Source organism: Aptenodytes patagonicus, chromosome 2, assembly GCF_965638725.1.
Source record: "Aptenodytes patagonicus chromosome 2, bAptPat1.pri.cur, whole genome shotgun sequence".
NCBI lineage: Eukaryota > Metazoa > Chordata > Aves > Sphenisciformes > Spheniscidae > Aptenodytes > Aptenodytes patagonicus.
Window position 1 is genome coordinate 110,738,552 of NC_134950.1, and position 26,437 is coordinate 110,764,988.

The 26,437-nt window shown below is 39.0% G+C and overlaps 1 protein-coding gene across 1 annotated transcript in view; it reads right to left on the reverse strand.

Annotated features, from left to right (window-relative positions):
* The window catches only part of CNTNAP2 (contactin associated protein 2), a 1,225,394-nt gene that overhangs the window by 532,399 nt on the left and 666,558 nt on the right, over positions 1-26,437 (reverse strand). Inside the window, exon 9 of the mRNA XM_076330744.1 lies at positions 3,798-3,947. Within this exon, the coding sequence (XP_076186859.1) occupies positions 3,798-3,947 (150 nt within the window). The remainder of the gene's footprint in view (positions 1-3,797; positions 3,948-26,437) is intronic.

Here is a 26,437-nt window from a genome sequence, read left to right on the forward strand (position 1 = left end):
CTACTAGACAGGGAGGTTGGCTATCCAAGCCCAGTATACCACTGGGTGTCCAAACGAGCTATTCTTTTGTTAACGCCTTCAGTGTCTACACAGTGTTCAGCTGGCCCTTACTGTACCCATTTGCATGCACAGAGGGAGGGAGCGCTCTGACTCACAGGCTTGTTCCTGCCTGTGCCAAAATTTCTAATGCCAGGAGTAAACGCTCACCATCCTATGTCTCTGCTTTCCCCCTGTTATTTATGTAGTTATACTGGACTGAGTCATAATAAAGTTCTAATCAAATACCATCAGTAAAATTAAGGACTTTTTCAGACATTGCTGCAAACCTATCTGTGTAAAAGTCAGCTTAATATTTCTGATTTGCCTGGAATGTTATATCATTACATTTGGCACAGTAATGTTCTCCTTGCCCACTCAATCTTTAATCCATTCCCAATTTTGATAGATTGTCTATTTTATTATAAAACTAATATTATGGGATATTGCCAGTGCAAAGTTATGACAACAATATATGAAAATGATCATTTTTCTGAAAAATAGACACCGTCTCAAAAATTCACATTTAAATATGTGGTACTTCTCTTACAGTAAAAGCTGTAGTTACTTTCACAGAAAAGGTGTATCTAGTGTCTGCCTTACTACTTTGAGGCAGTACCTATTTTATTGTAATTACTTTTCTCTTTAAAATCTCCAATATATTTTTGAGAAAATATTGTACTGCAGTGCTGAAATGCAACCTTTAAATCTTTTCTTCAGCAAACACAGCACCATTGCCTATAGTATATATTTGCTATATTGACACCAGGAGACCAGAATATAAAGAAACACACTTATTTTGAAATCAGGGAAAGGGAAAGTTTGGAGAACAAAACATTTGCATACATGTGGTATCTCTTTCAAAGATGAAATAGGAAAATTTAAATCAGAAGAGTATACATGTTCAGAGCCTTCTAGAAATGCTGTACAAGCTCTCCGAACACAATTTCAATGGACTGAGCTTTCTCAGTGTTTTGTAAGATAAAGAAATATAGCAGTGGGATGGGATGAATATCATAATATTACTATCTTTAAAACTGATCATTTAAGATCTCTAGCAAAGAAATCTACTGGATTCCTTTTCACATTTAAAATGTATCATCACCAAAGAATTGATAATTCTTTCTGCTAGCCATCTAGCAGTTTGCAAAAAAACATACTACCCTCTGAATTCAAGAAGCAGTTGTCCCTTTCCTAACCAAGTATGCATATTTGCAGAAAAACAGTATTTGACACTTTTTAATCTGAACTCACTCCTAATGAAACTAATGAAAACATCTTCTTTGATGACAATTACCAAGTGGTGCAAATGTTTGAAGTTCCCCACTTTTCTAACCTCTACATCCTCTTCTTGCAAATATTATTTATTAACAGCCATAACTTGGAATGCTTATAAAGAAAAATAAGGAGGAACACATACATATAGAGGGAATAGAATAAAAATACCTTTGCCTCATAAGATGCAGATTGTGAATATAAAGATTAGGTTTCTAGTACGCATCCAAAACACTGGCTTCAAGTTGCAAGTAATCTCTTATTAACAGATGTATATAGCAAAATAACTAACATATATATATAGCAATATTCATGTGGGAGCATACTAAAATAAATTAGTTCCTCAGATCCAAGCCAGAAATAAAGCTTCCTCAGATCCACAGCTTGAAACAGTTAAAATGCAAAAGTACAATGTTGCAAATGCAGATTTCTTATTTTGAAAGAAAATCGGATATGAAGGTTAGGACACCGCTATTCTTTTGATATACCTTTGGAAGACCTTTCAGATTATAAAAGATAATAAGGAAAAACAAAAAAAACCCATAGCTTATGCAAAGGGACCATGTATTTGGGTGAACAGATGTGGGAATGACACTTCAGGGAATTCGTGATTGACTTTCATATCCCACTAGAACAATATCTACATGCACACTTTTTTTATGGAAGGATGCTGGAATTATAAAGTACAGGTCAACAATTAGAAGTCAAGCAGATTTCAGAATCCAGCTGAAATGACAACAAATCAACCTGTATTTTGACTGGGAAAGTGTATAAAAACTACCTGGAGAAACTAGACAATCTATCCCTCACAACCAAAGAGTCAGAGGTAAAAGACATTTCAGAAGAAATCAATCAATCTCTCTCCAGAAATGTAATAATGGTCTGGGAATTTTACCTATGAAAATTAACAGAATTTAACACTGGATGTATTATGTATGGCATTTCTTTTCATTTTCTCCTATGTGTGCTTAATAACTTCATTTAATGAGAATGTCTCAGACTGTTCTGACAAATTGAATGTAGTATGTTTTGACAACAAAATAATTTTCAGGCTTTAGCATGTGGCAACTGGCTATGCTAGAACTCTTATTTGAGGCAATATACTAAAAAAACTATTCAGGATATTAGCTGAATTAAGGATATTGGAAAAGACGGATGTTGCAGCAACAGGAAGTTTAACTCTTGTGACAAATCAACTTTTATTTGGTAACATTTGTCTTAGAACGTGTTATCATCATTGCCACAACATTTCCTGGAAGTGTGTGTCATCAGTATCTGCAGGATTAAAATCTATTTTTAATTAACTATGTATTAGTTTTGTAACATTATTTAAAGACTAATTTCCATATGTATTTTTAATGATTCCACTGATAGGAGATAATGAAATGAGAATAACCTTGAAAGGATTTTTTCCCTTTCTACTTAGGGTACTTCATATGCCACTAACTTTTCTATCACTTGGGTAATGTTATGAGTATTTATAATATCACATTTATATTTTATTTTGATTAGATATGCACCTTGTAAGTTTAAAAAAAAATCAGTTTTCAACACTGATAAATTCTACTTTTAAAATTTGTGTTCTCTGCCTGACAGTTTCATGTGCAACCTCACATGTGTGGGACACTTCAAAAGTACAACTTACAACTCTTTTTTGATCTTAGCATTTGAGCTTGCTGAGAATTCTGCTTGAACAAAGACTGCAGGTCATTGCTAAATTGGATGTTTTAAAAAAAAAACTGGCTGGCAGTATGAAATATAATACTTACGCTTGAGTTAAAAAACCCTTAATGACCTTCCCCTATAAGACAGTAGTGTATCAAAAATATTTTTGGCATACTAAATAGGCTTTTTAATATAGAAATTTAAAAAATATATTTAAAAAATCCAAGAGTTTTGATGGCCTTTTTGATTTTCATAAATGCTAACATACAAGAGCAAGAGGAATAAACATTCAAGCTACAATTTGCAAGAACTCTTTTTAGTATATGGACTGTCAATAGACAGAAATACTGAACAATCTAAGGCTTCAATTTATGAGAGCTTCTTTATTACCCACAATCATGACAGCTGTTAAAGAAATCAGCAAAAGGTTAAGTCCTGAACAATTATATTTTTTTGTCTTCAGGATTCCAAACTTGAAAAGATCAGCTTATCCCTCTTCTCAGTGCCATTTAATTAAACTACTAATGGAAGGTTTCCCTTTCAGAGAATGGTCTCTAAAATGTTCAAAGATCTGAGATATCATTCCAAGTTAGATTGACTCTTGAACATAACTTCTCAGGGTTTCTTTTGCAAGGAGGTGTAAAAAGATTCTTAAAAGTGAAACTAAGTTTAGTACCTTACTTTTTGATGAGCAGCACCTAGCCATTTTAGCCATATTAAGATCTACATGAATGAATTACAACCTGAGCTTCATTTCACCTATTATGTAGATTACAAGACAACAGCACTTTAGGCAGATATTTGTTTTGATATTTTTTTACCTCCAAAGAAATATTTCTCTCCAGTCTTAACTTGTAGAGGGCTGTTTGTTCGAACAGCTGAAGCTTCATCGCCATCAATGGTGAGGACAGCAAAATTTTCCTTAGCTAGGAATCGGACTTCATGCCACTGCCCGTCATTGAGACCAGAGCCTATGAAGAACAAAAAACATTGCAACATTCTACTTAGTCCAATATTCATTATCTTTAAGTGTTTCGTGTGACTCTCTCCCAGGCTCATTATGTAAGGTTTAATGAAGGCTATTGCAGAAATGAAATAATTTTAGTGTGATAACAAGGCATTGTTATTAAAGTAACTATTACCAAAAAAATAACATTATATCATAAATACAAGTCTTGGAACTACCAAAGTGTCTGTGCTGTCGGGTATAACTGTATAAACTACAGATGTTATCACTCACCTTTCCCATCAAAAGGCCATATTCTACATTTTACTAATAAAGAATATCTCTTAATTGTTCCTATGATCAAGTTCAAAAGGAAAAGATATTGATTAATCCATTTAACTATGGTGAGTAACAAGCCCAAAGGGCATATTATGCTCATGATTGCTGCCTTTATCAAAAACTAGGTATTTCCAAGAAAAGGGAAAGAAAAAATAGGAGTGGGAAAGGCTCACGTGGAAGGTGAATTCACAGCTAATCCTGTCATTGGGATGTGGGGCTAGTCACAGAAGATGAAGACATTATCACAGAGGCACTGCAAAACCAGCAAATGTCTGCCAAAAACTGCAATCTTAGGGGAGCACCATCTTCCCAATACTGACAGCAGTGAAGCAGAGGTATCAGTTCATTCATTCTGATCTTTTAAAAAATCAGAATTTATATACTTCTTACATTGTCTCCAGCAGCTGGCAGGAAGCCATTTTGCCTGGCATGTCAAGCTGCCATTGAAGAACTGCAAAAGAGTACTAGTTTGTTCTGGTCATTACCGGGCAAGCAGATTATGTTGGGTCAGCAAGTTAAGTAGCAAACACTCTAGTAAAAGCAAATTCCAAATTATAGCACCTCTTACAAGTGACGTTTTCTCCACCTAGATAAAGGTGTGAAGTCACCTTAGCAAAATGTCATTTGCCAAAATAAACCACAACACAATGCTAAGCTGTTTCTAAAATTAAGCGGGATGCACAATATCAGCAGAAGTATAATGGAAGATAAACTTTCAAAATATCCAAAAATAATGTTATCTTCTATGAACAAGGAATAATATTCATGGCAAACAGATATACCTAAACATTTAATGAGTATTTTTTTTTTCCCACTGCTTCCACATGTTTGTTTAAGATACAAGATCAAGTCCTGAAATAACATGGAGTATACCTTGGAATATTCTTGGAATATTCATTAGTGTGAATAAAAGTGGCAGAAGCCTCTTAAAAAAATGTATCAGTAGAAAATGTTTCTACCAACGCTTGTTCAATCCAGTTTAAGAGTAGATGAAAGACCTAATACACTAAATATAAGAACAGTTTTCTTTATGTTTGTAAGCTCTTTTTTAATTTTCTTTACATTTGACAAAGAACAAACAGAAAAACACAGATAAATTACAACCCAGATAAAATTAATTTCTACTGATAATAAACTCAGAAAGAAAAAGAAGATACACCTTTTTATAGGGTTCCAAACCAAAATTGTTACAGCATGTATTACTACAACTGAAGTTTATCAGAACATATTTAAAATCCCAAGTTTCCAGCTTGAGATGACCTAACATTAAAAAATGTATTTAATTTTTTTTATTCAGTATTGCCTTGAACTGAGTAACAACAATTAGAGACCTCTGGACAAAATTAAAACTTGGTTATTAAAACACGAGGGATGAAAATGGTGGCATGAGCTGTTCGTCAGTGAGTCCAGAGGGAGGTACGTCTAAAGCACTCTCTGGAAAGGGGGATATTGCAGAAACCAAGAAACAACAGGACATTAGGCAAGAAAGGCGTAAGTCTACCTTGCACCACTATTTGTATTATATCAAAAGACAAGCTTTTGCACCTTGACAAACTGCATCTAGGGAAATGATATTGCATCTCCAGAGGGTTCTTCCAAACATGTCCACCTCCCACGAGCATCCGAAATGTCACTGGTTTTCTCTTGCTCCTGAACTGAATTTGCAGTGGCGTGTGATGTATTTATATGGCAGATGTCTCTCTCTTAAAGCTTTCATGGTAGTACCTTTCAAGGCCACTGCTGTTCGTGCTTTGATACATTTTTTTGAGATCATTCACCAAATCGACAAAACCTCCTAGCCAATTTAAACAGAAGGAGATATAAACAGACACAGAAAACTTTACCTGGTGCAGGTGCCCAGATGCCGGCGGGTGTCTGCTGCCTCTGCGATCTCTGTGAGGAGAGGCCAGGCTGGGGCTGCCCCGTGCCGGTCTCAGCCGGCTCCAGCGGCCCCACCACAGGGCACAGCTGAGACCCTCGGCCACGGGCGGGCGCCTCGGGGAAAGCGCAGCTAAGAAAGGGCAGAACGCTGCCCGGCAGCGAGGGTTGAGGGGAAAAGAGTGAGAAACAGCCCTGTGAGCCCCGAGGGGAGAGCGGGAGGAGGGCAGGAGGGGCTCCAGCCGCCCCTGGAGAGCCCCCGTCGGAGCAGGTGGATATCTCCGGAGGGAGCTGCGGCCTGTGGAGAGCCCACGCTGGGGCAGGGGAACAGCGTGAGAGGGCGGGAGCGGCAGAGAGGAGCCGCTGTGTCCTGACCGTACCCCTGCATCCCCCCTGTGCTGCTCGGGAGTGGGAGGTAGAGGAGTTGGGAGTGAGGAATTGGAGTTGAGCTTGGGAGAGGGAGGAGGAAAGATGTTGTTTTAATGATTGTCTTTGTTTCTCACTACCTAAATCTATTTTAATTGACAAGAAATTAAATTAATTTCCCCCAAGTCAAGTCTATTTTGCTTGCAACCATAATTGGTACGTGACCTCCCTGTCTTCATCTCGCTCCACGAGCTTCTCAATCTTATTGTCTCCCCTTGTCCTGTTGAGAGGCGGGAGTAAGAGAGTGGTCAGGTGGGTGTCTGCCCCCTGGCCAAGGTCAACCCACCACAATTGATGGAGCTAAAGACAGATGATTATGCCATGAAATTGGAAGTTCACTGTATTTCTTATAGTAAGCCTCAGTTTGCCATCCTCACCTCTTGAAGATATTCTTTCATAAAACAATGAACTGATGGTACTAATGAGAAAAGTGTTTGAAATTGAATATCACGGGAGATGCAAAATACTTCAGTTATTTTAATCTGTATTTTTTGACTGCATACTTTAGTCTGCTCTGTACACACTAAATAAATCAGTCTCGCAATACCCATGTTGTTCTTGTATGACATATTTCAAATAACACTAGAACAGGGCCTGGAACCGTGTATGCAGGCTAGAGACAATCTCGTACACCAGACTCTGTAGCTATTTACTGTTGCATGCTTTACTCCCTCACTAATCTTTATAAGAGAGTTCAGCTTCCTCTTTTAGGAAACGTGAGATGTAAAAAAAAGGGAGAAATTAACTCAGTTCAGCTTCTCCCTGAACAAATAGCCTAAATGCTGAAGAAAAAAAAAAAAAAGCCATCATTTCCATCACAACCAATTTGTTAATTGGAATCCCTCCACACGTTTTTTTTTGGGGGAGGGGGAAACTATTTGTCCAACTCAACATGGATTTCTGTACATCTTGGAAAGTCCCAAAACATTCTTTCATAAAGCACAAAAACAAGTGATGCTATTTGCTGAATTAACAAGTGAAAATGGTGCACAATATGCTAGTCTAAGAAGTGCACGGTTACTTCTAGCTAGTATCTGTGGTATGCTCTCCCAGGGTGCAGTGAAGGGAAAACACCCCAAGCTCACTAGCACCGCACTGAAAAACTGAACATTGCAATGACTCAAGGCAAGAAGCAGGCAGAGGAAAGGTGGATCAGCGGAGCAGATGGATCTGCTGAGCAGACTGAATACAAATCAGAGCATGAGGAGAGCTGCAGGTTTCCAGCAAAATCTAATTTCATGCATTCCTTCTGTGTGTGCAGTGTTTAGCAAAATATACTAAGGGGACACATTGCTGTCTGTAAGCTGCTTGCTAGAGGCATGATTGGAGCAGCACTGGTATTTTGCCTGTATTAAAAATATTTACCCCTACAAGTTGGCATCGTTTCTGTCAGTTCCTGAAAGATCACACTGTTTCTGCTTTATGAACTCTTCACTGTATTGACTACAAAATGATCACGACCTGTCTTCTTAGCTACATGTATTAACCATCCTTATGCAGCTTTACAGTATGACAGTAACAGTCCAACTGTTCTGGCTCAAAGTTGCCACAAAAATTCAAGTTCAATTTTACGTTTGCTTAGAAAACTTTTTACTGCTACATTTTTCCATGGCGTTCACCTATGAATGCTGCTAATGAGGATTGCTCACTAGCACGCAGCAAGTACTCACTATGGTCTTTACAAAATTGTGCTCCCCAGTGGTGTAACTAAGAGCACCTTTTACCTCTGCCACTGTTTTTATCTGCTTTTTATTTACATGCGTTTTAGAGGCAGTAGTGTCAACCCTCCTTTCTTAATGTGATAATGCTCTGTTCCAGGGACTTAAATTGTTACTGGGATACATGGCATATTCTCCCACAGGGGATAAGTTTGTACAGCTGCATGACCTATTTTTATTGTTATATTTTATTACGTGCCTCACATATATTGAGGAATTCTTTCTGCTTGGACTTAAAAAAAGTCAAGCTTAACTGAGATCTTTCTGCAATCCAAGACTTAATATTAAGAGTAGAATATGGCTCTTTCTATTAAAAGAATTTTCGGCTGGAAAGTTTAGAGTGGACAACATCCCAAATGCACAACAATGATTTCTCATTGCAGGTTCATCTCTCTCATCTGAGCTGATGCATATATTTATTTGCATTCTTTTTTTCTTACTGTAACTTTCTGCTATACAAGTTGAGGAAAAAAATGAAACGCATACTGCTGCCACCACAAATTCCCTGCCGAGTTCTGGAAAAGCTGGTTTCATATGCAAATTAAATATGTTAATGAATGCATTCTCCCTATCTAGGATTTCTATTTAAATGACATTATTTTAAAAGCAGGACTCTTGAGGTAAGCACTTTGATTGAACAAGAAGGAACAGATGTTTTGCTTATTACAGACATGGAAGAAGGACTAGATTAACGAATACCAAAAAAGTACAAAAGTTTAATGCATAATGGAGAACTTAGAAAGATAACATCTGGTCCAGTTATGCCTTGAAGAAAACTGTAGTAGCAAAAATCTCAAATTCTTCTACAGTTAATCTTGTGAGACCAAATCTTCCTATAAAAAGTACTGACCCATGCAGTGCCTATTAATGAGTGCTAGATTATACAGTCTGCTGATACACGTGTCCTGGTTTCGGCAGGGATAGAGTTAATTTCCTTCCTAGTAGCTGGTACAGTGCTGTGTTTTGGATTTAGGATGAGAACAAAGTTGATAATGCACCAATGTTTTAGTTGTTGCTAGGTAGTGCTTACACTAGTCAAGGACTTTTCAGCTTCCCATGCTCTGCTGACTGGGAGGGCTGCAGGTGCACAAGAAGCTGGGAGGGGGCACAGCCAGGACAGCTGACCCCAACTGGCCAAAGGGATATTCCACACCATGTGACGTCATGCTCAGCATATAAAGCTGGGGGAAGAAGAAGGAAGGGGGGGACATTCAGAGTGATGACGTTTGTCTTCCCAAGTAACCGTTACGCGTGATGGAGCCCTGCTTTCCTGGAGATGGCTGAACACCTGCCTGCCGATGGGAAGGAGTGAATGAATTCCTTGTTTTGCTTTGCTTGTGTGTGCGGCTTTTGCTTTACCTATTAAACTGACTTTATCTCAACCCACGAGTTTTCTCACTTTTCCCCTTCCAATTCCCTCCCCCATCCCACTGGGGGGGAGTGAGCGGGCGGCTGTGTGGTGCTTAGTTGCCGGCTGAGGTTAAACCACAACAACATGGACAAAATTCTTCTGAAGTCAACACCTTAACACCTGCTACCTAAGAACAGAACTTCATTGTAATTTTCATATATGAATGTAACCCAAAATTCAGTTAAAATGTTTAAGAATAAAACAGGGGAAGAATAGTATCATTAGCACTCCATGAAGCACTGAAGCAATGTAAGGCTATGCGGCTGCATACTGGCCTTTGGTTCCTATTGCTGTAGTAAATATTTTATATTATAATTTCTTGCAAATTCTTATTGGAAGATGAAACCCTCAATATGCAGAATGGGGAGTCTCCAGAGCAGACCAGGGAGCAGACACATGAACAAGCCTCAGAGGTGCTGGAAACAAGGAGACCTTCCCGGGTATTCAGCAATGACTCTGTGGGTTCCCTGTAATCCAGGAATCCAGAAGTCCAGTAAAAGTTTCTCTGCAGATGGCAAGACCCACCCTGTCTGAGGCTGAAGGCAGAGGGAGAGGTTTGTTTGTAACTGCTTTCATTTTAGTCAGCCAGCACCAGGTTTCATCTGAGGATGGTGGTGTAGTTGCTATTCCTGCCTAATCCCTCACTAATTCAGTCCAACTTTGCACCAATATTTCTGACTGTAAGAAAACAAGCCAACAATATTTTGTTTGAAACATTCAGCTGTGTTCAAATATACAGCAATATATGCCATTAATATTCAATCAGAAAAAAAAAAATCAACAGGATGTAATTACAAGAGCCATGCTTTTCTGTGTTTAGCTAATTGTATTTTTAAACTGAAAAAACAAAACCACAGCTCTTCCTATAGTAATATTTTTGATAGTTTATGGAATAAGCTATCTAACTATGTAATCTGTTTTAGGATTTATGATTCAGAAAAGTCTTTTTCATTTTTAGTTTTATTCATTTTTCAGCTATCCAGATGATCAGTAAGCTAAGACAGTGGCAAATGCAGTCCTTGAAGGGATTTTAATGATGGAAAACCCCGTTCTCCAACAAAAACAAAACAGTTGTGACAAATTTCATCCTCATGTTTAAGCTTAGGGTTCTTTTTTAAGGTAAGTAGTTGGAAATATGCCAAAATTTTGCCCATTGGTGATACTTTATTTATACCGAGTTTTCTCTGCAAGTTAATGCCAGAAGAAAAAGATGAACATTTAGCTTTAAATACATCTCTAGCCTTGTATACATAGGATGTATTTAAAACAAACAAACAAACAAAAAAAAAAGTAGGTAATTTTCCTATTTCCATAGTTAATACTGTTGTGCAGTAAACTGAAAATACAGCAAATACAACTACAATGCTGCAGACTCTTTATAACATTCAAATGTTTTCTTATAAGAGGTTTGACTACTGGTCATTTCAATGAAATGGACCATAAGCCTGGCAAATAATCATCAAACTAGTGATTTTTTTTGTTCTGTCTTTTACTGAAAACTAATAAAACCAGATGAAAGACTGTTTGCACTTGAATGACAGAAAAAAGAATGTTTTGCAAATTCTAAGCTTAGACACTTGTAGAATCTCATGCAGCTGCTGAAACAATTTTAGCTTTTCAAGCACAGGCTTTTTCCTCTCCTCTCACTGCTCTTCTTTTCACATTCTTTATTCTCAGGGAAAAAAAATGTAGTGTTATTGTGCCTTAGATATGAAAATATATGCACCTGGAAATTGGAATCTCTGTATGTGTTTCAGCTTGCAGAAAGGATGCTGTTATTAAGGAACAAATGCACCTTTTTCCACTGCCCTCTTCCTCTCTTCCAGTCCATGTCAAGTCAGAAAACGTTGGCTCTAATAATCCAATCTGGTGCCCTGGAATTGTACAGGATTTTGTACCTGCTCAGTGGTAATCATCTCAATGAATGGCTCCAGGATTAATCTTTACTAAGAAATAGACTATGGCCGCACATCAGTTACTTAGCATAACTTTTCCTACCTCCTCAAAACTCTTTCCAGATCAGCATCTAGCTTTATGTGGTTTTTAACTGACAACATTATAATTACTATACAGCATTGTAGCCCATATCCAGATAATGTATCATAATCTTTTAGACTTGAAAACAGTAATCTGCATCTTTAAGAGTACACAGAACACGATCAACTTACTTTCTCTACCTCAAACTACAAACATGATAACGCAAAATCTGATCTATTCTTAGATTTTAAATAATTTCAATAATCATTACCGAAACTGGTAATTTAACTACTCTTTATCAAGCATACACATTTCATATAAGAAACCTCCAGATTTTTTTTTAGAAAAGGGTTTATATTTCCTTTTTCTTCTTTTTTCTTGTAAATTATAAGAAATAAAACATCTTAGAAACAGCATTATACTCATAGAGCTTTAACTTCATTTTATAGTTTTTACAGTCACCTGCCAGATACCATTCTGCACTGAATTATTGTTATTTTTATATGCTCAGCATCTTAATATTTTGATTTAAGTGAGCTAACCAGAAATTTCCTTTTCATCTTATGAAACTTAAAGGGACTTGTTTCATGACTATTACTCTGTCACATTTATCCATATTAGATATATTTCTTTAGCTTTTTTGGGGGAGGCCTTTCTGAATTTGAAGCCCTTCTGTATCACTACAATTACTTATAATATTTATTGTATATTTATGATTTAGATGGCTAAACTGTGAAAACAATACAGCAGGTAACCTACTTTGCTTTTTCTTATCTTTGGACTAAACAAGTTCAGATACCTACAAAAGCATGATAGAGATAGTTCCTATTGTTTGCACATTCATGCCAGATAAATAATACATAAAAAATAAAATAACTAGATATTCCAGACAGGGAAGGAAAGTGAATCTGTAACTTTTAATTTCATAACACTGAAGTATTCAGTGAAAAGGAGCATAGATTAATTCTTATTTCCCTAGATTTTCTCACAGGTGCCCAACTTGAACGCTTTCACGTTGGTTTAAACAGAATACTTAATTACAGACAAAATAGAACTTGGTGGGGAGGGTTATGTTGGTAAGAAAAAGCAGATACAAAAAGCAGAAAAAACCTCCATGTGACTAAAGGTAAATTGACATTTTCTGACCAACAGCAAAAATCAAATGTAACTTTGTTTTGATATTGAAATCCCCAAGACAAGCTTCCTAGCGATGGCTCTGAATCAACAAGAATATTTAAAAACATGTTTTAGTAGGAGATCACTCAAGGGTATAAAAGCCATGCACATCTTTAAGTATTCTGCCAAATTGGGGCCTAAATATGTCTCAGACATCCAAACAGGTCTTTCAATGCACATTTTCTAGCAGTCATCAATGCATGACTGAGAGCTTGAAGCAAATGTGGGGGGAAGAGGTGATCAAGCTTTATCACCTTACTTGTGGTACATTCAAATAGCTTTGTTGTTCATTTGGCAATACTTTTAAATCAGCACCTGTAACACTTTCATTATGCTCCTGTTTAGAAGATATACAAAGCTCTAGGCACAAGATTTTCTGAAAGGAAATTCACATAGCAGCCCTTTTCATGTCTTAATCCTATTATACAAAAATCCTTTTTATCATTTTATCCTCATTGTACGTATGCCTCGTAATAAATAGTAGAAATATTACACTTTTCTTCTAAACACAATATAGCACTTTTTACAAGGATTTAGCTGAACCTCTGCCTCTGTCACAGAGGCATGGACTGTAAAAAAGCAAACCCACTGCTCCTCACCAGAAAAAAATACTAAATGTGGACATAATCTAGCAAATACAAATGACCAATCAATTATTCTTTCTTCATGATCTATTTTTCATTAAACTCAAACTACATTGAATCATTTATCCTTTAAACTTGGAATACTCCACTGCCAGAAGCAAACAGCGCTATATCTGAAGACTGATTTTCTTTGAATGACTGTTCATGCTGTGGTTGAGACCCTATTAGTGACACCTCGAGGCTGGACTTAACCTTGCTTTAGACCAGTTCTGCAACCATAAACAAAAGCAGTGAGCTCTGCACAGCAGAAGGCAGTTTTGTGCATGAATCAGAAACCTATAGAGGTGGAGGTAGAGGTTTACATGTAAACTACATTTAGTTTTTAGTTTGTTGCTGGAGTGTGTGTATAAAGCAAATCTCACAATTGTCCCACACAGTGGACCTTGCTTTGTATTAGTATCAGTCTCGATGCCTGAGGACTGTATTTCCCTCAGATGAAACTAAGTCCAAATTAACAAGCTCCAGTCTCAAGTGTGTAAATGACATTGCATGGACTTTCAGGTCTCAGCATGAACTGTTCTGCTCTGCAGATCCATTCCTATTGTGCTGCACTGCTTGCTACTGCAGACATAGCCAGGTCTAAAATGTTGAAAGTATTTGCTGAGGACATTGGGATCTTGATTTGAAAACAGCCTGTCCTCTTCTATAGAAAGCTTCAAGGAAAAAAGTGATAAAATGCTGCCCCGCCATAGAACTCTGTGGGGTATTAGGGGAGACGGGGAGGGGGTGTCGCCTTCTATGTCAATGACCAGCTGGAGTGCATGGAGCTCTGCCTGGGGATGGATAAGGAATTTTAAGCAGGTTTTTTTTTCAGCTCAACGTACAAGCAATTTACTTTTTTAATTTTTAGCACGTTGCAGTATATAATGCTGTATATAATGCACAAGGAAGCAAGTGAAGGGGAAGTTCTCTCTCTGTACTGTCTTTGCCCTTTACCCAAAAGCAGCTGCCAGGCAATTTCTGTGCAAAATAGTTGCTGATTTTTATTTTTTTTTCAACATGTTGCTTATATTAAGGGTCAAATTAACCTGCTTATGAAGGCTGTGTAAGGTGCAACAAGTGAAGAACCTGTGTATTGCTATTTTATTCTTTTAAAATGCAGTTTTAGATTAATAAGATGATAACAAAGACCAGTGAATAATTAATGGATAGATCCTTCTTATGATGACACAAAGATCATACCTTTCAGAATAGGAAGCTTACAGCTAAATTCCACTCATTCCTTTTTAACTTTTATCATCCAACTCAGGTGCCTGATTTAGGAGGTTAAAATCCCTGGGCTCTCCTTAAAGAAAAAGGGAAGGGTCCCTTCAGATTAGGAACCAAGCTTGAAATAAATCACCCATAAAAAGAAAAGTGTCCCGCTGGTGCTTGTAGCTGTCTCTCTCAGCTGCGGTGTTACTGTATATAGGTGCAGCTCTTGGAATTTGTTTTAAAGTTAACAGCACGATTATGCCAAAGAGTCTGAAATGGAGACTCCAGCATCCCCGATACAAGTTAATTCTCTGATGATGCACCTTGCCCATCCTCTGTTGAAAGAAGTTGCTTTAGCTTAATAAATGAAGGGTTGACTCAGAGTTGCTCATATTTCACAAAGCAAATCGCTTAGGACCTGGGCTTCTGAGAATCCCATAAAATAATCAAATATCTCAAATGAGGTGCTCTTGCAGAACTGCTTCATCGCTCTGCAGACCGAAGACAAAGTCCTGTCACACCAGGAGAAGCACTGGAGCCGAGTAATGCAGCCCGATCTGCCCCCCGTATAACAACCAGTGCCACTAAGAAAAGGTGACGGGTGATAGTAGTAGGCGACTCTCTTCTGAGAGGTACAGAGGCACCCGTTTGCTGACTGGACGCACTCTCTAGAGAGGTGTGCTGCCTACTGGGGGCTCGCATCAGGGATGTCACCGAGAGGCTTCCAAGCCTCGTACAGTCCACTGACTATTATCCGCTGCTGCTGTTTCACGTGGGCACCAGTGACACAGCCAGAAGTCTGAGGACTACCAAGAAGGCCTACAGAGCCCTGGGAGCGGCGGTAAGGGACTCGGGAGCACAGGTAGTTTTTTCACCGATCCTGCTGGGCAAAGGGAAGGGGTTTGAAAGGGCCAGTCAAATCTGGCGAGTCAACAAATGGTTATGGACTGGTGCCACGGCCAGGGGTTCAGCTACTTAGACCATGGGACTCGCTTTGAGAAACCTGGTCTACTAGGGGTTGACGGGGTCCATCTGTCAGAGGAGGGGAAGAGCATCTTCGGTCACAGGCTTGCCAAGCTGGTGAAGAGGGCTTTAAACTAGAGATGTTGGGGGAGGGGAACCTCAGTCCATCCCACTCCTACCAGTTTGATGCCAGGGCCAGCAATAGCTGCCCAGAGCCTGGAGAAGGATCACAGGTCAGCAGGAGAGCGCCTGAAGAGCAGCACAAAGGAACTCCAGCCACTAAGACAGCTTCATCAGGGGCCCAACTTCAATGCCTCTATGCAAACACACGTGGCAGGGGGAATAAACAAGAGGAGTTAGAGACGTGCACACGCCTGCAGGGCTATGACCTTATTGGCATCACAGAGACTCCTATGACTGGAGTGTTGGGATGGAGGGGTACAGGCTCTTTAGGAAGGACAGGCAGGGGAGACAAGGAGGGGGTGTCACCCTCTATGTCAATGACCAGCTGGAGGGCATGGAGCTCTGCCTGGGGATGGATGAGGAGCTGACTGAGAGCTTATGGGTCAGAATTAAAGGGAAGGCAGGGACAGGTGACATTACGGTGGGGGTCTGCTACAGGCCACCCAACCAGGAAGACCGAGCGGATGAGGCCCTCTATAGACAGATAGGAGCAACCTCACGCTCACAAGCCCTCGTCCTCATGGGGGACTTCAACCACCCCGACATCTGTTGGAGGGACAACACGGCAGGGCATAAGCAATCCGGGAGGTTTCTGGAATGCGTCGATGATAACTTCCTTCTCCAAGGGATAGAGGAACCAACGAGGAGAGGTGCTATGCTGGACCTTGTTCTCACCAACAAGGAGGGGCTGGTGGGGAATGTGAAGCTCAAGGGCAGTCTGGGCTGCAGGGACCACGAAAAGGTGGAGTTCAAGATCCTTAGGGCACTGAGGAGGGTGCACAGCAAGCTCACTACCCTGGACTTCAGGAGAGCAGACTTTGGCCTCTTCAGGGATCTGCTTGGTAGAGTGCCATGGGACAAAACCCTGGAGGGAAGAGGGGCCCAAGAAAGCTGGGTAGTATTCAAGGATCACCTCCTTCAAGCTCAGGAGCAATGCATCCCAACAAAGAGGAAGTCAGGCAAAAACACCAGGAGGCCTGCATGAATGAACAGGGAGCTCCTGGACAAACTCAAACACAAAAAGGAAGCCTACGGAGGGTGGAAGCAAGGACAGGTAGCCTGGGAGGAATACAGAGAAATTGTCCGAGCAGCCAGGGATCAGGTTAGGAAAGCTAAAGCCCTGATAGAATTAAATCTGGCCAGGGACATCAAGGGCAACAAGAAAAGATTCTATAGGTACGTCGGGGATAAAAGGAAGACAAGGGAAAATGTGGGCCCTCTCTGGAATGAAACGGGAGACCTGGTTACCCAGGATACGGGGAAGGTGGAGGTACTCAATGACTTTTTTGCCTCGATCTTCACCGGCAAGTGCTCGAGCCTCACCGCCCAAGCAGCAGAAGGTAAAGGCAGGGACTGGGAGAATGAAGAGCCTCCCACTGTGGGAGAAGATCAGGTTCAAGACCATCTAAGGCACCTGAAGGTGCACAAGTCCATGGGACCCGATGAGATCCATCTGCGGGTCCTGAGGGAACCAGTGGATGAAGTTGCTAAGCCACTATCCATCGTATTTGAGAAGTCGTGGCAGTCCGGAGAAGTTCCCACTGACTGGAAAAGGGGAAACACAACCCCCGTTTTTAAAAAGGGAAAAAAGGAAGACCCGGGGAACTACAGGCCAGTCGGTCTCACCTCTGTGCCTGGGAAGATCATGGAACAGATCCTCCTGGAAGCTATGCTAAGGCACATGGAGGACAGGGAGGTAATTTGAGACAGGCAGCATGGCTTCACCAAGGGCAAGTCCTGCCTGACCAATGTAGTGGCCTTCTGTGATGGAGTGACTACATCAGTGGACAAGGGAAGAGCTACAGATGTCGTCTATCTGGACCTCTGTAAGGCCTTTGACATGGTCTCCCACAACATCCTTCTCTCTAAACTGGAGAGATACGGATTTGATGGGTGGACTGTCCAGTGGATGAGGAATTGGTTGGATGGTCGCATCCACAGAGTATTGGTCAATGGCTCAATGTCCAGATGGAGATTGGTGACGAATGGTGTCCCACAGGGGTCCGTATTGGGACCGGTACTGTTTAATATCTTCATCAATGACATAGACAGTGGGATCGAGTGCACCCTCAGCAAATTTGCAGACGATGCCAAGCTGAGTGGTGCGGTTGACATGCCTGAGGGATGGGATGCCATCTAGAGGGACCTGGACAAGCTCGAGAACTGGGCCCATGTGAACCTCAGGAGGTTTAACACGGCCAAGTGCAAGGTCCTGCACCTGGGTCGGGGCAACCCCTGGTATCAATACAGGCTGGGGGATGAAGGGATTGAGAGCAGCCCTGCTGAGAAGGACTTGGGGGTACTTGGGTCCAGTACAAGCTGGACATGAGCCAGCAACGTGCGCTGGCAGCCCAGAAGGCCAACCGTATCCTGGGCTGCATCAAAAGAAGCGTGGCCAGCAGGTCGAGGGAGGTGATTCTGCCCCTCTACTCTGCTCTGGTGACACCCCACCTGGAGTACTGCGTCCAGCGCTGGAGCCCTCAGCATAAGAAAGACATGGACCTGTTGGAGTGGGTCCAGAGGAGGGCCACGAAAATGATCAGGGGGATGAAACACCTCTCCTGTGTGGAGCAGGGCCTGTTGTGACAGGACAAGGGGTAATGGCTTTAAACTAAAAGAGGGTAGATTCAGACTATCTACAATGAAGAAATTTTTTACGCTGAGGGTGGTGAAACACTGGCACAGGTTGCCCAGAGAGGTGGTGGATGCCCCATCCCTGGAAACTTTCAAGGTCAGGCTGGACGGGGCTCTGAGCAACCTGATCTAGTTGAAGACGTCCCTGCTCATTTCAGGGGAGTTGGACTAGATGACCTTTAGAGGTCCCTTCCAACCCGAACTATTCTATGGTTCTATGGTTCTATGGTTCTATGGTTCTATGATTCTATGATTAGACCTACTGCAAGGGAGAAGTTCAAGGGGCATCACCGTGCCCCAAGAAGAATGTATTTGCCCCAGCATTTGCATGTATTTGCTGGCACAGATTATTTTTTCATTTGTGTTAAGTAGGTGTATGTTTTTCAAAACCAGAAAGCCAACAGAAAAAAAAAAGAATAAAGGTCTTAGTGAACCAGAGTAAAGTCTTAATATAATGACCGCTTCAAATTATCCACTTTATTAAGTAAAAATATTTGGTTTATACATTATGTTTTCTTTGTTAAGGGCACAGTAGCAGGTATACATAAAATAAAATATAATAAAATATACTCTAGCTCGAAGAGAACCACAATAAAAATATTTGGACCTTAGGCAGTGGTTGTCTAAAAAAACCATAAAAACTTAATTAAAATGCTAGCATTGCAGGACTGCTTTGCATTTTACTGAATATTGCCTCTCACAGACTGGTCTTGGGCAATTCAGTTTATACCTCGAAGTCAAGAAAGCATGTACTCTGACTCTGTTCACGAACTCTGTCCTAGGTTTTAAAAGCGTATTTCATTTCACAAGTTCATTTAGGAGGAAGTCTCTAATGAAATCAGCCTTTCAGCATAAAAGAAGTTCTAAGAAGTAAAGAAACTTGAAAATGTCTCCAGCCCCTCTGTTTCCCTGCCAGTTCAATATGGCAGCATTTCCTCTCATCTGTGCCTTTCACTAGGGGTTGTCAGAGGAATGTGTAGTTTAAATGACTAAACCTTACACCTTTGAAAAGGTATCAAACTATCTGTTCTTCAAATATACATTGCCTTGTTTTGCTGCTCCTTACCACAGCGTTAGATGAACCCTGAATTTCAGTAAAGTTTCCCCAGATTCCTAGAAAATGAGGAATGACTCCAGCCCACATCTGATGAGAGAGGAAAGGCAGTTCTTTCAAATACAGCTGCACAGCGGTGGATTGTTCAGCACAGCGGTGTGATCATAGCTGAGCATTGCTACAGTGCTGGGTGCTAGAAATGCTACCTTTGAAATCCAGACTGAATCCACCGTCTGTAATGGAGGAGAGCCAGGAATAGAACAGCCCTGTCAATATGACTGGTAGGACACTGGGAAAGCTCCATGGGAGAAACACAAACAGTGATATGTACCTCACATGCATGTCATACCTGTATCTGCTAGTTAATAACAGAGGGATTAAGGAATCTGAAATTGTGATATTATCAATACAACTTTAAAATCATGCGTCTCAGAAATAAAAAAAAAAAAATTATTAAAGATCCACACAAATATGTCTTTGTCCTTAAGCTACAGGGAGTTCAGCTGGGGTTAATGCCACTGGAGAGGTAATTGCAACAATGATCTAAACAAAACACCTCTGCTGAAGTCCTGAAACTACGGGCATCCATAGCAACTGAGAATTTGGGCCAGCATATGGAAAAACCCTGAATTTTCAGGGAGCTGGCTTTGATGAGCTGCAGTATCTTTCACACCTACCAGTCTGTGATAATCAAAATCATTGTAATGGAGAGGCAGTAGCTTTTCCTGGTTAAAACTGCTACTAGATTTCATTATAAAAGAATTCGCTCCCAACTCAATTTACATATACTATACCCACTCACAATTACCAGATCTGTTCTGACAGTGAGGGAATCAACCTGCATTAAATTAATACCTCCTGAGCTTGAAGTAAATTTGTTTAACCAAACTGTCCATTCTTTGACCTTTGTTCAGTATTTGCCTCCCCCTATGTATGAGTAGAAAAACTGTGTTTTTATAACACCCTCTAAATTTTATTCACAGTACAATCCCCTTAAAACCTCGCTTAATGGAAAAAAGCATGATGGGAGTAAAACATTTTAAAACAACAAAGGCATAGCTAGGAAATTATAAAGACTGCATTCTCTATCTTGTATATAAAATTGCCTTGTGCTTACCTATCAAGTGCCTATTTTGTCCCTTTGTGGTCATCACAACTCTGACTTAAAGTATTATCCTTTAATCACTAATTTCTAATGCTCACTTCAACATAATCATTGTCAAAACCCAAACCAACATACTAATATCACCTCCTATGCTACCAAAGAGTATACATAACAGCTATTTTGAAGAAGACTTCCTATACATATGCATAAAGCATAGATACCTATGGCATTGAAGAGAATTTTCTGCTTTGGATTTAAATATACACTTACAAAGATGTATTTTTCAGAAATAGAAATACTTTGAAAAATGATCAGAGATAATATTTATCAATACTACTTATTGTGTTTTACAGGTTTAAGCGTGTGATGGGACCCTGAGTTAGGACGGTAAATATGGGCAGATATGCCTTTTCCTTACAGTGGGCACAGCAGAAGGACTTAGAGAAGCAACTCTCTCAAAACTGGTGTTGAATCTGTCCCATTATGTTCTATGTGTAGCTAAATTAAAACAGGAGAACTTTGTAAACCAGAGAGACTGAGATTCACTAGTGAGAAAGAAATGCATCTACTACTATTATGACATAAAAGAGTATCTCTTTATAAGATCAAGACTTACTGGTTTGTAGTTTGCACATGGAATATAATTAATAAAATATATTTTAAGAAATCATTAGTTCTTCATAAAGTAAAAATGTACTTGATAAATGACATCTAATAAAACAAAAATGCTCCTAAATGATTACATCTGTTAAGGTAGGGTCTGGTCAGTAATTAGGGCTTCATTGCACAACATACATACTCAAAAGAAAAAGACATCCAATAGCTTTACCTATGCAGTTACCCTTACAGTTAATGGAAGCTGCATGTGTTTATATATATAAGGGAAGAATGTGGCTCAGGTTTGCAAGATCTCCAGAGGTAACTTAGTCTTGGAGGTAATAGCTGAACCTTGACTTTATGAGAAGCTGGAACCACCATCACTGAAGGCAATAATTATGCCACAGCCACTGTTATAACAAATTTCTGTCTTGCAATTCAGCTCCAGTAACTTCAGTAGATCTTTGTGTGAGTAGAAGAACCAGCAGTTATTAGAGCAGGTATTGTTAATTTTATATTTTTACAGAAGTCACTCAAGCTGAAGATTCAAACGTGTGAAAGTTGTTCATAGATAGTGAGTTTGTTTTCTGTTCTATTATTTCCTTCAGTTATTTTGTTAGGTGGGATAATAATAGATCCTAATAGTTTAACAGTTTATTACAGTGAAGTGGAGTACTAATACACATTTCAAAAGTTATTTTAAGCTCTTTACCAACTACACAGTTGTAATAGCCGCTTGATTATTGCTTTTTACTTCACAAATATCTTTATATTTTATTTATTTTTTTCTTTGTTCTAGTAGGCAAGAAAAGAAATAAATTATACCAGGAAAAAAAATACAGGAAGATGACAGAAATTTTGTTAAATCTGGCAAAGATTATGACATTTACAGTTTAGTCTAAATGTTTGTCAGTAATCACCATCCGATACTTAACAATAAAGTACCACTTCAGGAATTATAAATAATTGAGACGTCTTTTCCAATTTTTTTTTTCTGTCCACTCACCTTTTAATAATTTCACTGTTTTTTAGATCACAAGTGAGACCGCAAGGGAAAATAGAGAGGTTAAAACCTGGTAGATCTTTATCTTTTTTTTTTTGCCTCTCTGCAGCTTTTATTAAAAATTATTAATGCAAATATAGATTTTTTAGCATCAGATATTTTCATCTCATTCCTCAATGTAAAATTTCTTTTTGATAGGAATTTGAACTGTACTGCTATAATAATTTTTCATTGCAGATTTTCTGTTGCATTTTATGCGTTAGGTGGTCTGTCATATGCATAATTAGTAATTAAGTCAATAAATCATGAAAACATATTATCTTTGCATCATACTTTACTTGGGTTAACAACATTCTGATGCACAGTAGAGGCTGTCACTAGCATTTTATGAAGATAAATCATTGAACTACACAACTCATAAGCTGAATTGTAATAAATCATTCAGTTCATTATTGTTAAAGGCCTTGTGACATTGTCAGTTAAACACGGCTGAGCACAACTTTTTCATTGTAACAGGAATACATGCTGCTGCTGACAACTGTACCCATTCTGGTGGCCTGGAGACCGGTGAGGGACTGTTGAGACCAAGTTGTCTTAGAAAGCCTATTCTCATTCAGAGCATCAATAATATCATTTAGCTATTTGGGATCTGCTGACAAACCCCACCTCTCCCTGAAAACAACAACAAAAAGAACAAAAAACTATTTATTTTTAAGTCTGAGCGTTTACATAAAGCATACACACCTTATAGATATTTGCTTTGCTGTCATTGTTGAAATGCCAGCATGGCAAGGAATGCCTCTGTTTGCAAAATGATGTAACTTTTGAAAAATAACATACTATATTTGGTGTTCTAGTGACAAATGAGGAAAAAACCCCAAAACTTAAATTATGATCTAAAATGAGGTTACCTTTTAATATAACTGCCACATGAAAGTTGCTACAAAAATTAGTAAACAAAAAGCCAAATAATTTGAATATGAAATTAATTCTACTGAGGACTTACTGCATTTTTTAAAATTCTCTAAAATATCCCTTTACAGTAGACAATGTTACATACATTTATCTTTTGAACTACTGAAAACCCAAACATGATTTTATTGCTTAAATTGATGCTTACAGAGGATGTTACAGACTCAAACCCCTACCTATTTATTTTTACATAAATTTATTTGCCCGTTCCACTTCTCATCACTGACACAAAGCAACTTCAATAATAAAATATGTTATAAAACAACAGCAGCTTTGCAATTGTCCTAAAAATCCACAGTAAATAAATAAATACTAAGTAAATAAACATATTTACCATAGTAAATCTGTTGTTTCATGCATGACTTGCCTTCATATCACAGAGACCATCTGGAAATGGATTTTTAAACAAAAATTTGCTGAAAATTTGGTGGTGTAACTATTGTTGTTTTACTTTTAGTTTGATGAAAAACATAATAAAACCACATCTGAGATTCCACAGCATGTTAAATGGAAATCAAATTTCATTATGGCTTGTTCCTTATCCCTTACTGGCAGGAATACTGAAGTCAAAAACTTCAAGTGACACTTTTACCAAAATAGTTCTTCTATATGTTGCTTTTTAAGTCGTTCAGTGCAGAATAATTTAGCCAGCTGTTTCTAAAAACTTTCCATGCCACTTTGCTTAGGATTGGGTTAAACAACACAGCAAATAAGGGCAGCTTGATAAACCTTCTTGTTTTGTATTTGCCAACTTCTTTTTAAACTTCTATGACCTGTCAAACTGGTAATTAAATGTTGATTTATTACAGAAGGCTGGTAATTATTGTTACTCATTCGCTAAGGACTGATGATTTTCTTAGCACTATAGAAAATCAGGAAGCACACAAAGTCCTTCGTGTTTGCTTTCATTCTTTTAAGACATGGCAACAGGAAAGTCATTTCAGCTTCACATACTAATGTTAGGCTTACAATTTGGATCAAGCTCAGTCATGTAGTTTAGGTCTTTGTAATGTTACATTTGTTCTTACTCTTACTATGCCGTAGGAATCTCCAGTTCATTCAAATAAAAACCACTTCTAAGCCAGAAGGAGGAACTTTCTCTGGGTTTCCATAGAAATGTCATGCTTTGGGGGAAGTTGCTCCTGCTGAATTAATGAGGTTGGTTATGATAAAGCTGTTCAGTCTAACATCAAGAAAACACAATGAAGCTTGCATTTTGATGGAAAATCTGGAAGTTGACTCAAAAGAGATAAAAAGTAAAAAGAAGTTAATCTGGATAACAGTTTGAATTCTGACGCTCTTTTTTTTCTGACTGCAGCCATATGGAATGAGCACATTCACTGTTAGCCCTGCTGATAGGAAATTAAACATCCTGAGCCATTAAACTTCTAAGTCAAAAGAATCTGCAATTCCTTAACGTGAATATGGGAGATAATCTCTGGACAGGCAAATTGCAGGTGTCGATTCAACTTCAAACCTTTCCTCCCTTGTGAGTTTTGAATCTAAAATGAAAGAGTAGGCTTCTGAGTTAAAAAACAAGAGCCCATGTTAACAGCATAAGTGATGGTTTGTTTATCTATGATGTTTATTAATAATGCGACAGTTCTTGGCCCCTGCATACCAATTTTTAATAGGCCAAGTATCACATATCAATGTCAGGAGAATTCTGGATTTTTTTTCTCATATCTGGAATGGTTTTGCACTTGTATGTCTGGCATCTAAGTGGGAATATTCCAGCATAGAATGGGTATTTAGAATTACATTTAAAAATTTAAAAGAATTACATTTAAAAAACAACATGATGGACAAGACCAATTCATTATAATGTGTTACAGTCTGTTTCCAAACATTTATAATGGTTGTGAGCACAATACAAATACTGGATAACTGTGCAGGATGTATATGCATCTACAAGGAAAGGTAGGGGAATATAAAGTGTATAAAACATACAAATGTTCTATAGGCCTAGGGTTTGCAAGAAAGCATGTTAGTGTCTTCCAAAATGATCATATAAATAAGTTTGGGAATTATAAGGCAAAAATAGAGGGAAGTCAGTCATCTGGAAATCTTTGGTCTGGATGGTCCTGAAATGATAGAACTACAGATATTAATACTAGGTCAAAATAAGCACAACTTAAATAGTAAAAAAAAATTTTTTCCACTTTAAATGCAGTGCTATTACATTTGAGTGTATAAAAGTAAGCAGGAAAAAGGAGAGGTGGCAGTGAGGAAGTAATCTGCAGAGTATATTTTTAACACAAGACCCACTGACATCTGTAAAAGGTTTCCACTGGCTGGGGCCTAGGCAGACTCCCAAGATGCAAAGCATATACAGTTCAAATAATTTACTTTGAATCTATTTTTCAGTGGAGGTTAGGTCATCTTGTAGGTCTACAGCCTGTTCCAATGTTAACTGTCATCAGAAACATGTTGAAAACAAATCTCCAGTGAGATATGTCCTTATCTGTAAATGAAGTGTGATACACACCTACAGCAGTAGTCCTTAAGAACTTTCCCAGCTGGCTTATGCCCATGAGCTAGCTTCATGCCGCTGGTATTTGTTTTATTTAATGGCTTTTCCTATCACGAATCTGGAGAAATTGTACAAAGGGATTTAGCAGACAATGGGGCAAACTTCATCAAGATACTTTGGGTTAAAGTGTGAGGTATTCAAAGGACGCAACATTACGGGACTAAGCATATAGCATATTAAAATGAGTAATCACAGTTAACAGGTTCAAATGATTATTTAGAAGCATACATATGATCCATGGAAAATTACTGACAGTAAAGACCTAGATCAGTAGCAGCGCAGAGATCAGGATAGCTGTATATTCCATATGACAGGCCGTTTCTCAAATTATTTTCTCAAATTATGCCACTTTTTTTGTATTTTTGTATTTTCTCTTTTGTCTTCTCTGCTGATCAGACAGTGGGCCAAGAGGCTGTACTGGTTGTTTCTTGCCTCCTCCTCCTCTCCACAGGCATCCAGGGGTACCACTTGGCTGATAGGGACAGCTATTGACAGCAGCAGTAAAAACAGGCTCTTAAGATCAGTGAAGCCTGGAGATGAGAGGAACAGGCCATGGAAACGCAGGGAATGGAAGAGCAGGAAGAAACTGGTAGGCATACATAGCATGCATTAACACTCTGCAAAGCTGGGGACATATCCTTTCCCGTCCCCTCTTTTCCTCCCAAACATGCACATAATATGCTCTGTAGGTGTAGCTCACATGGTTAC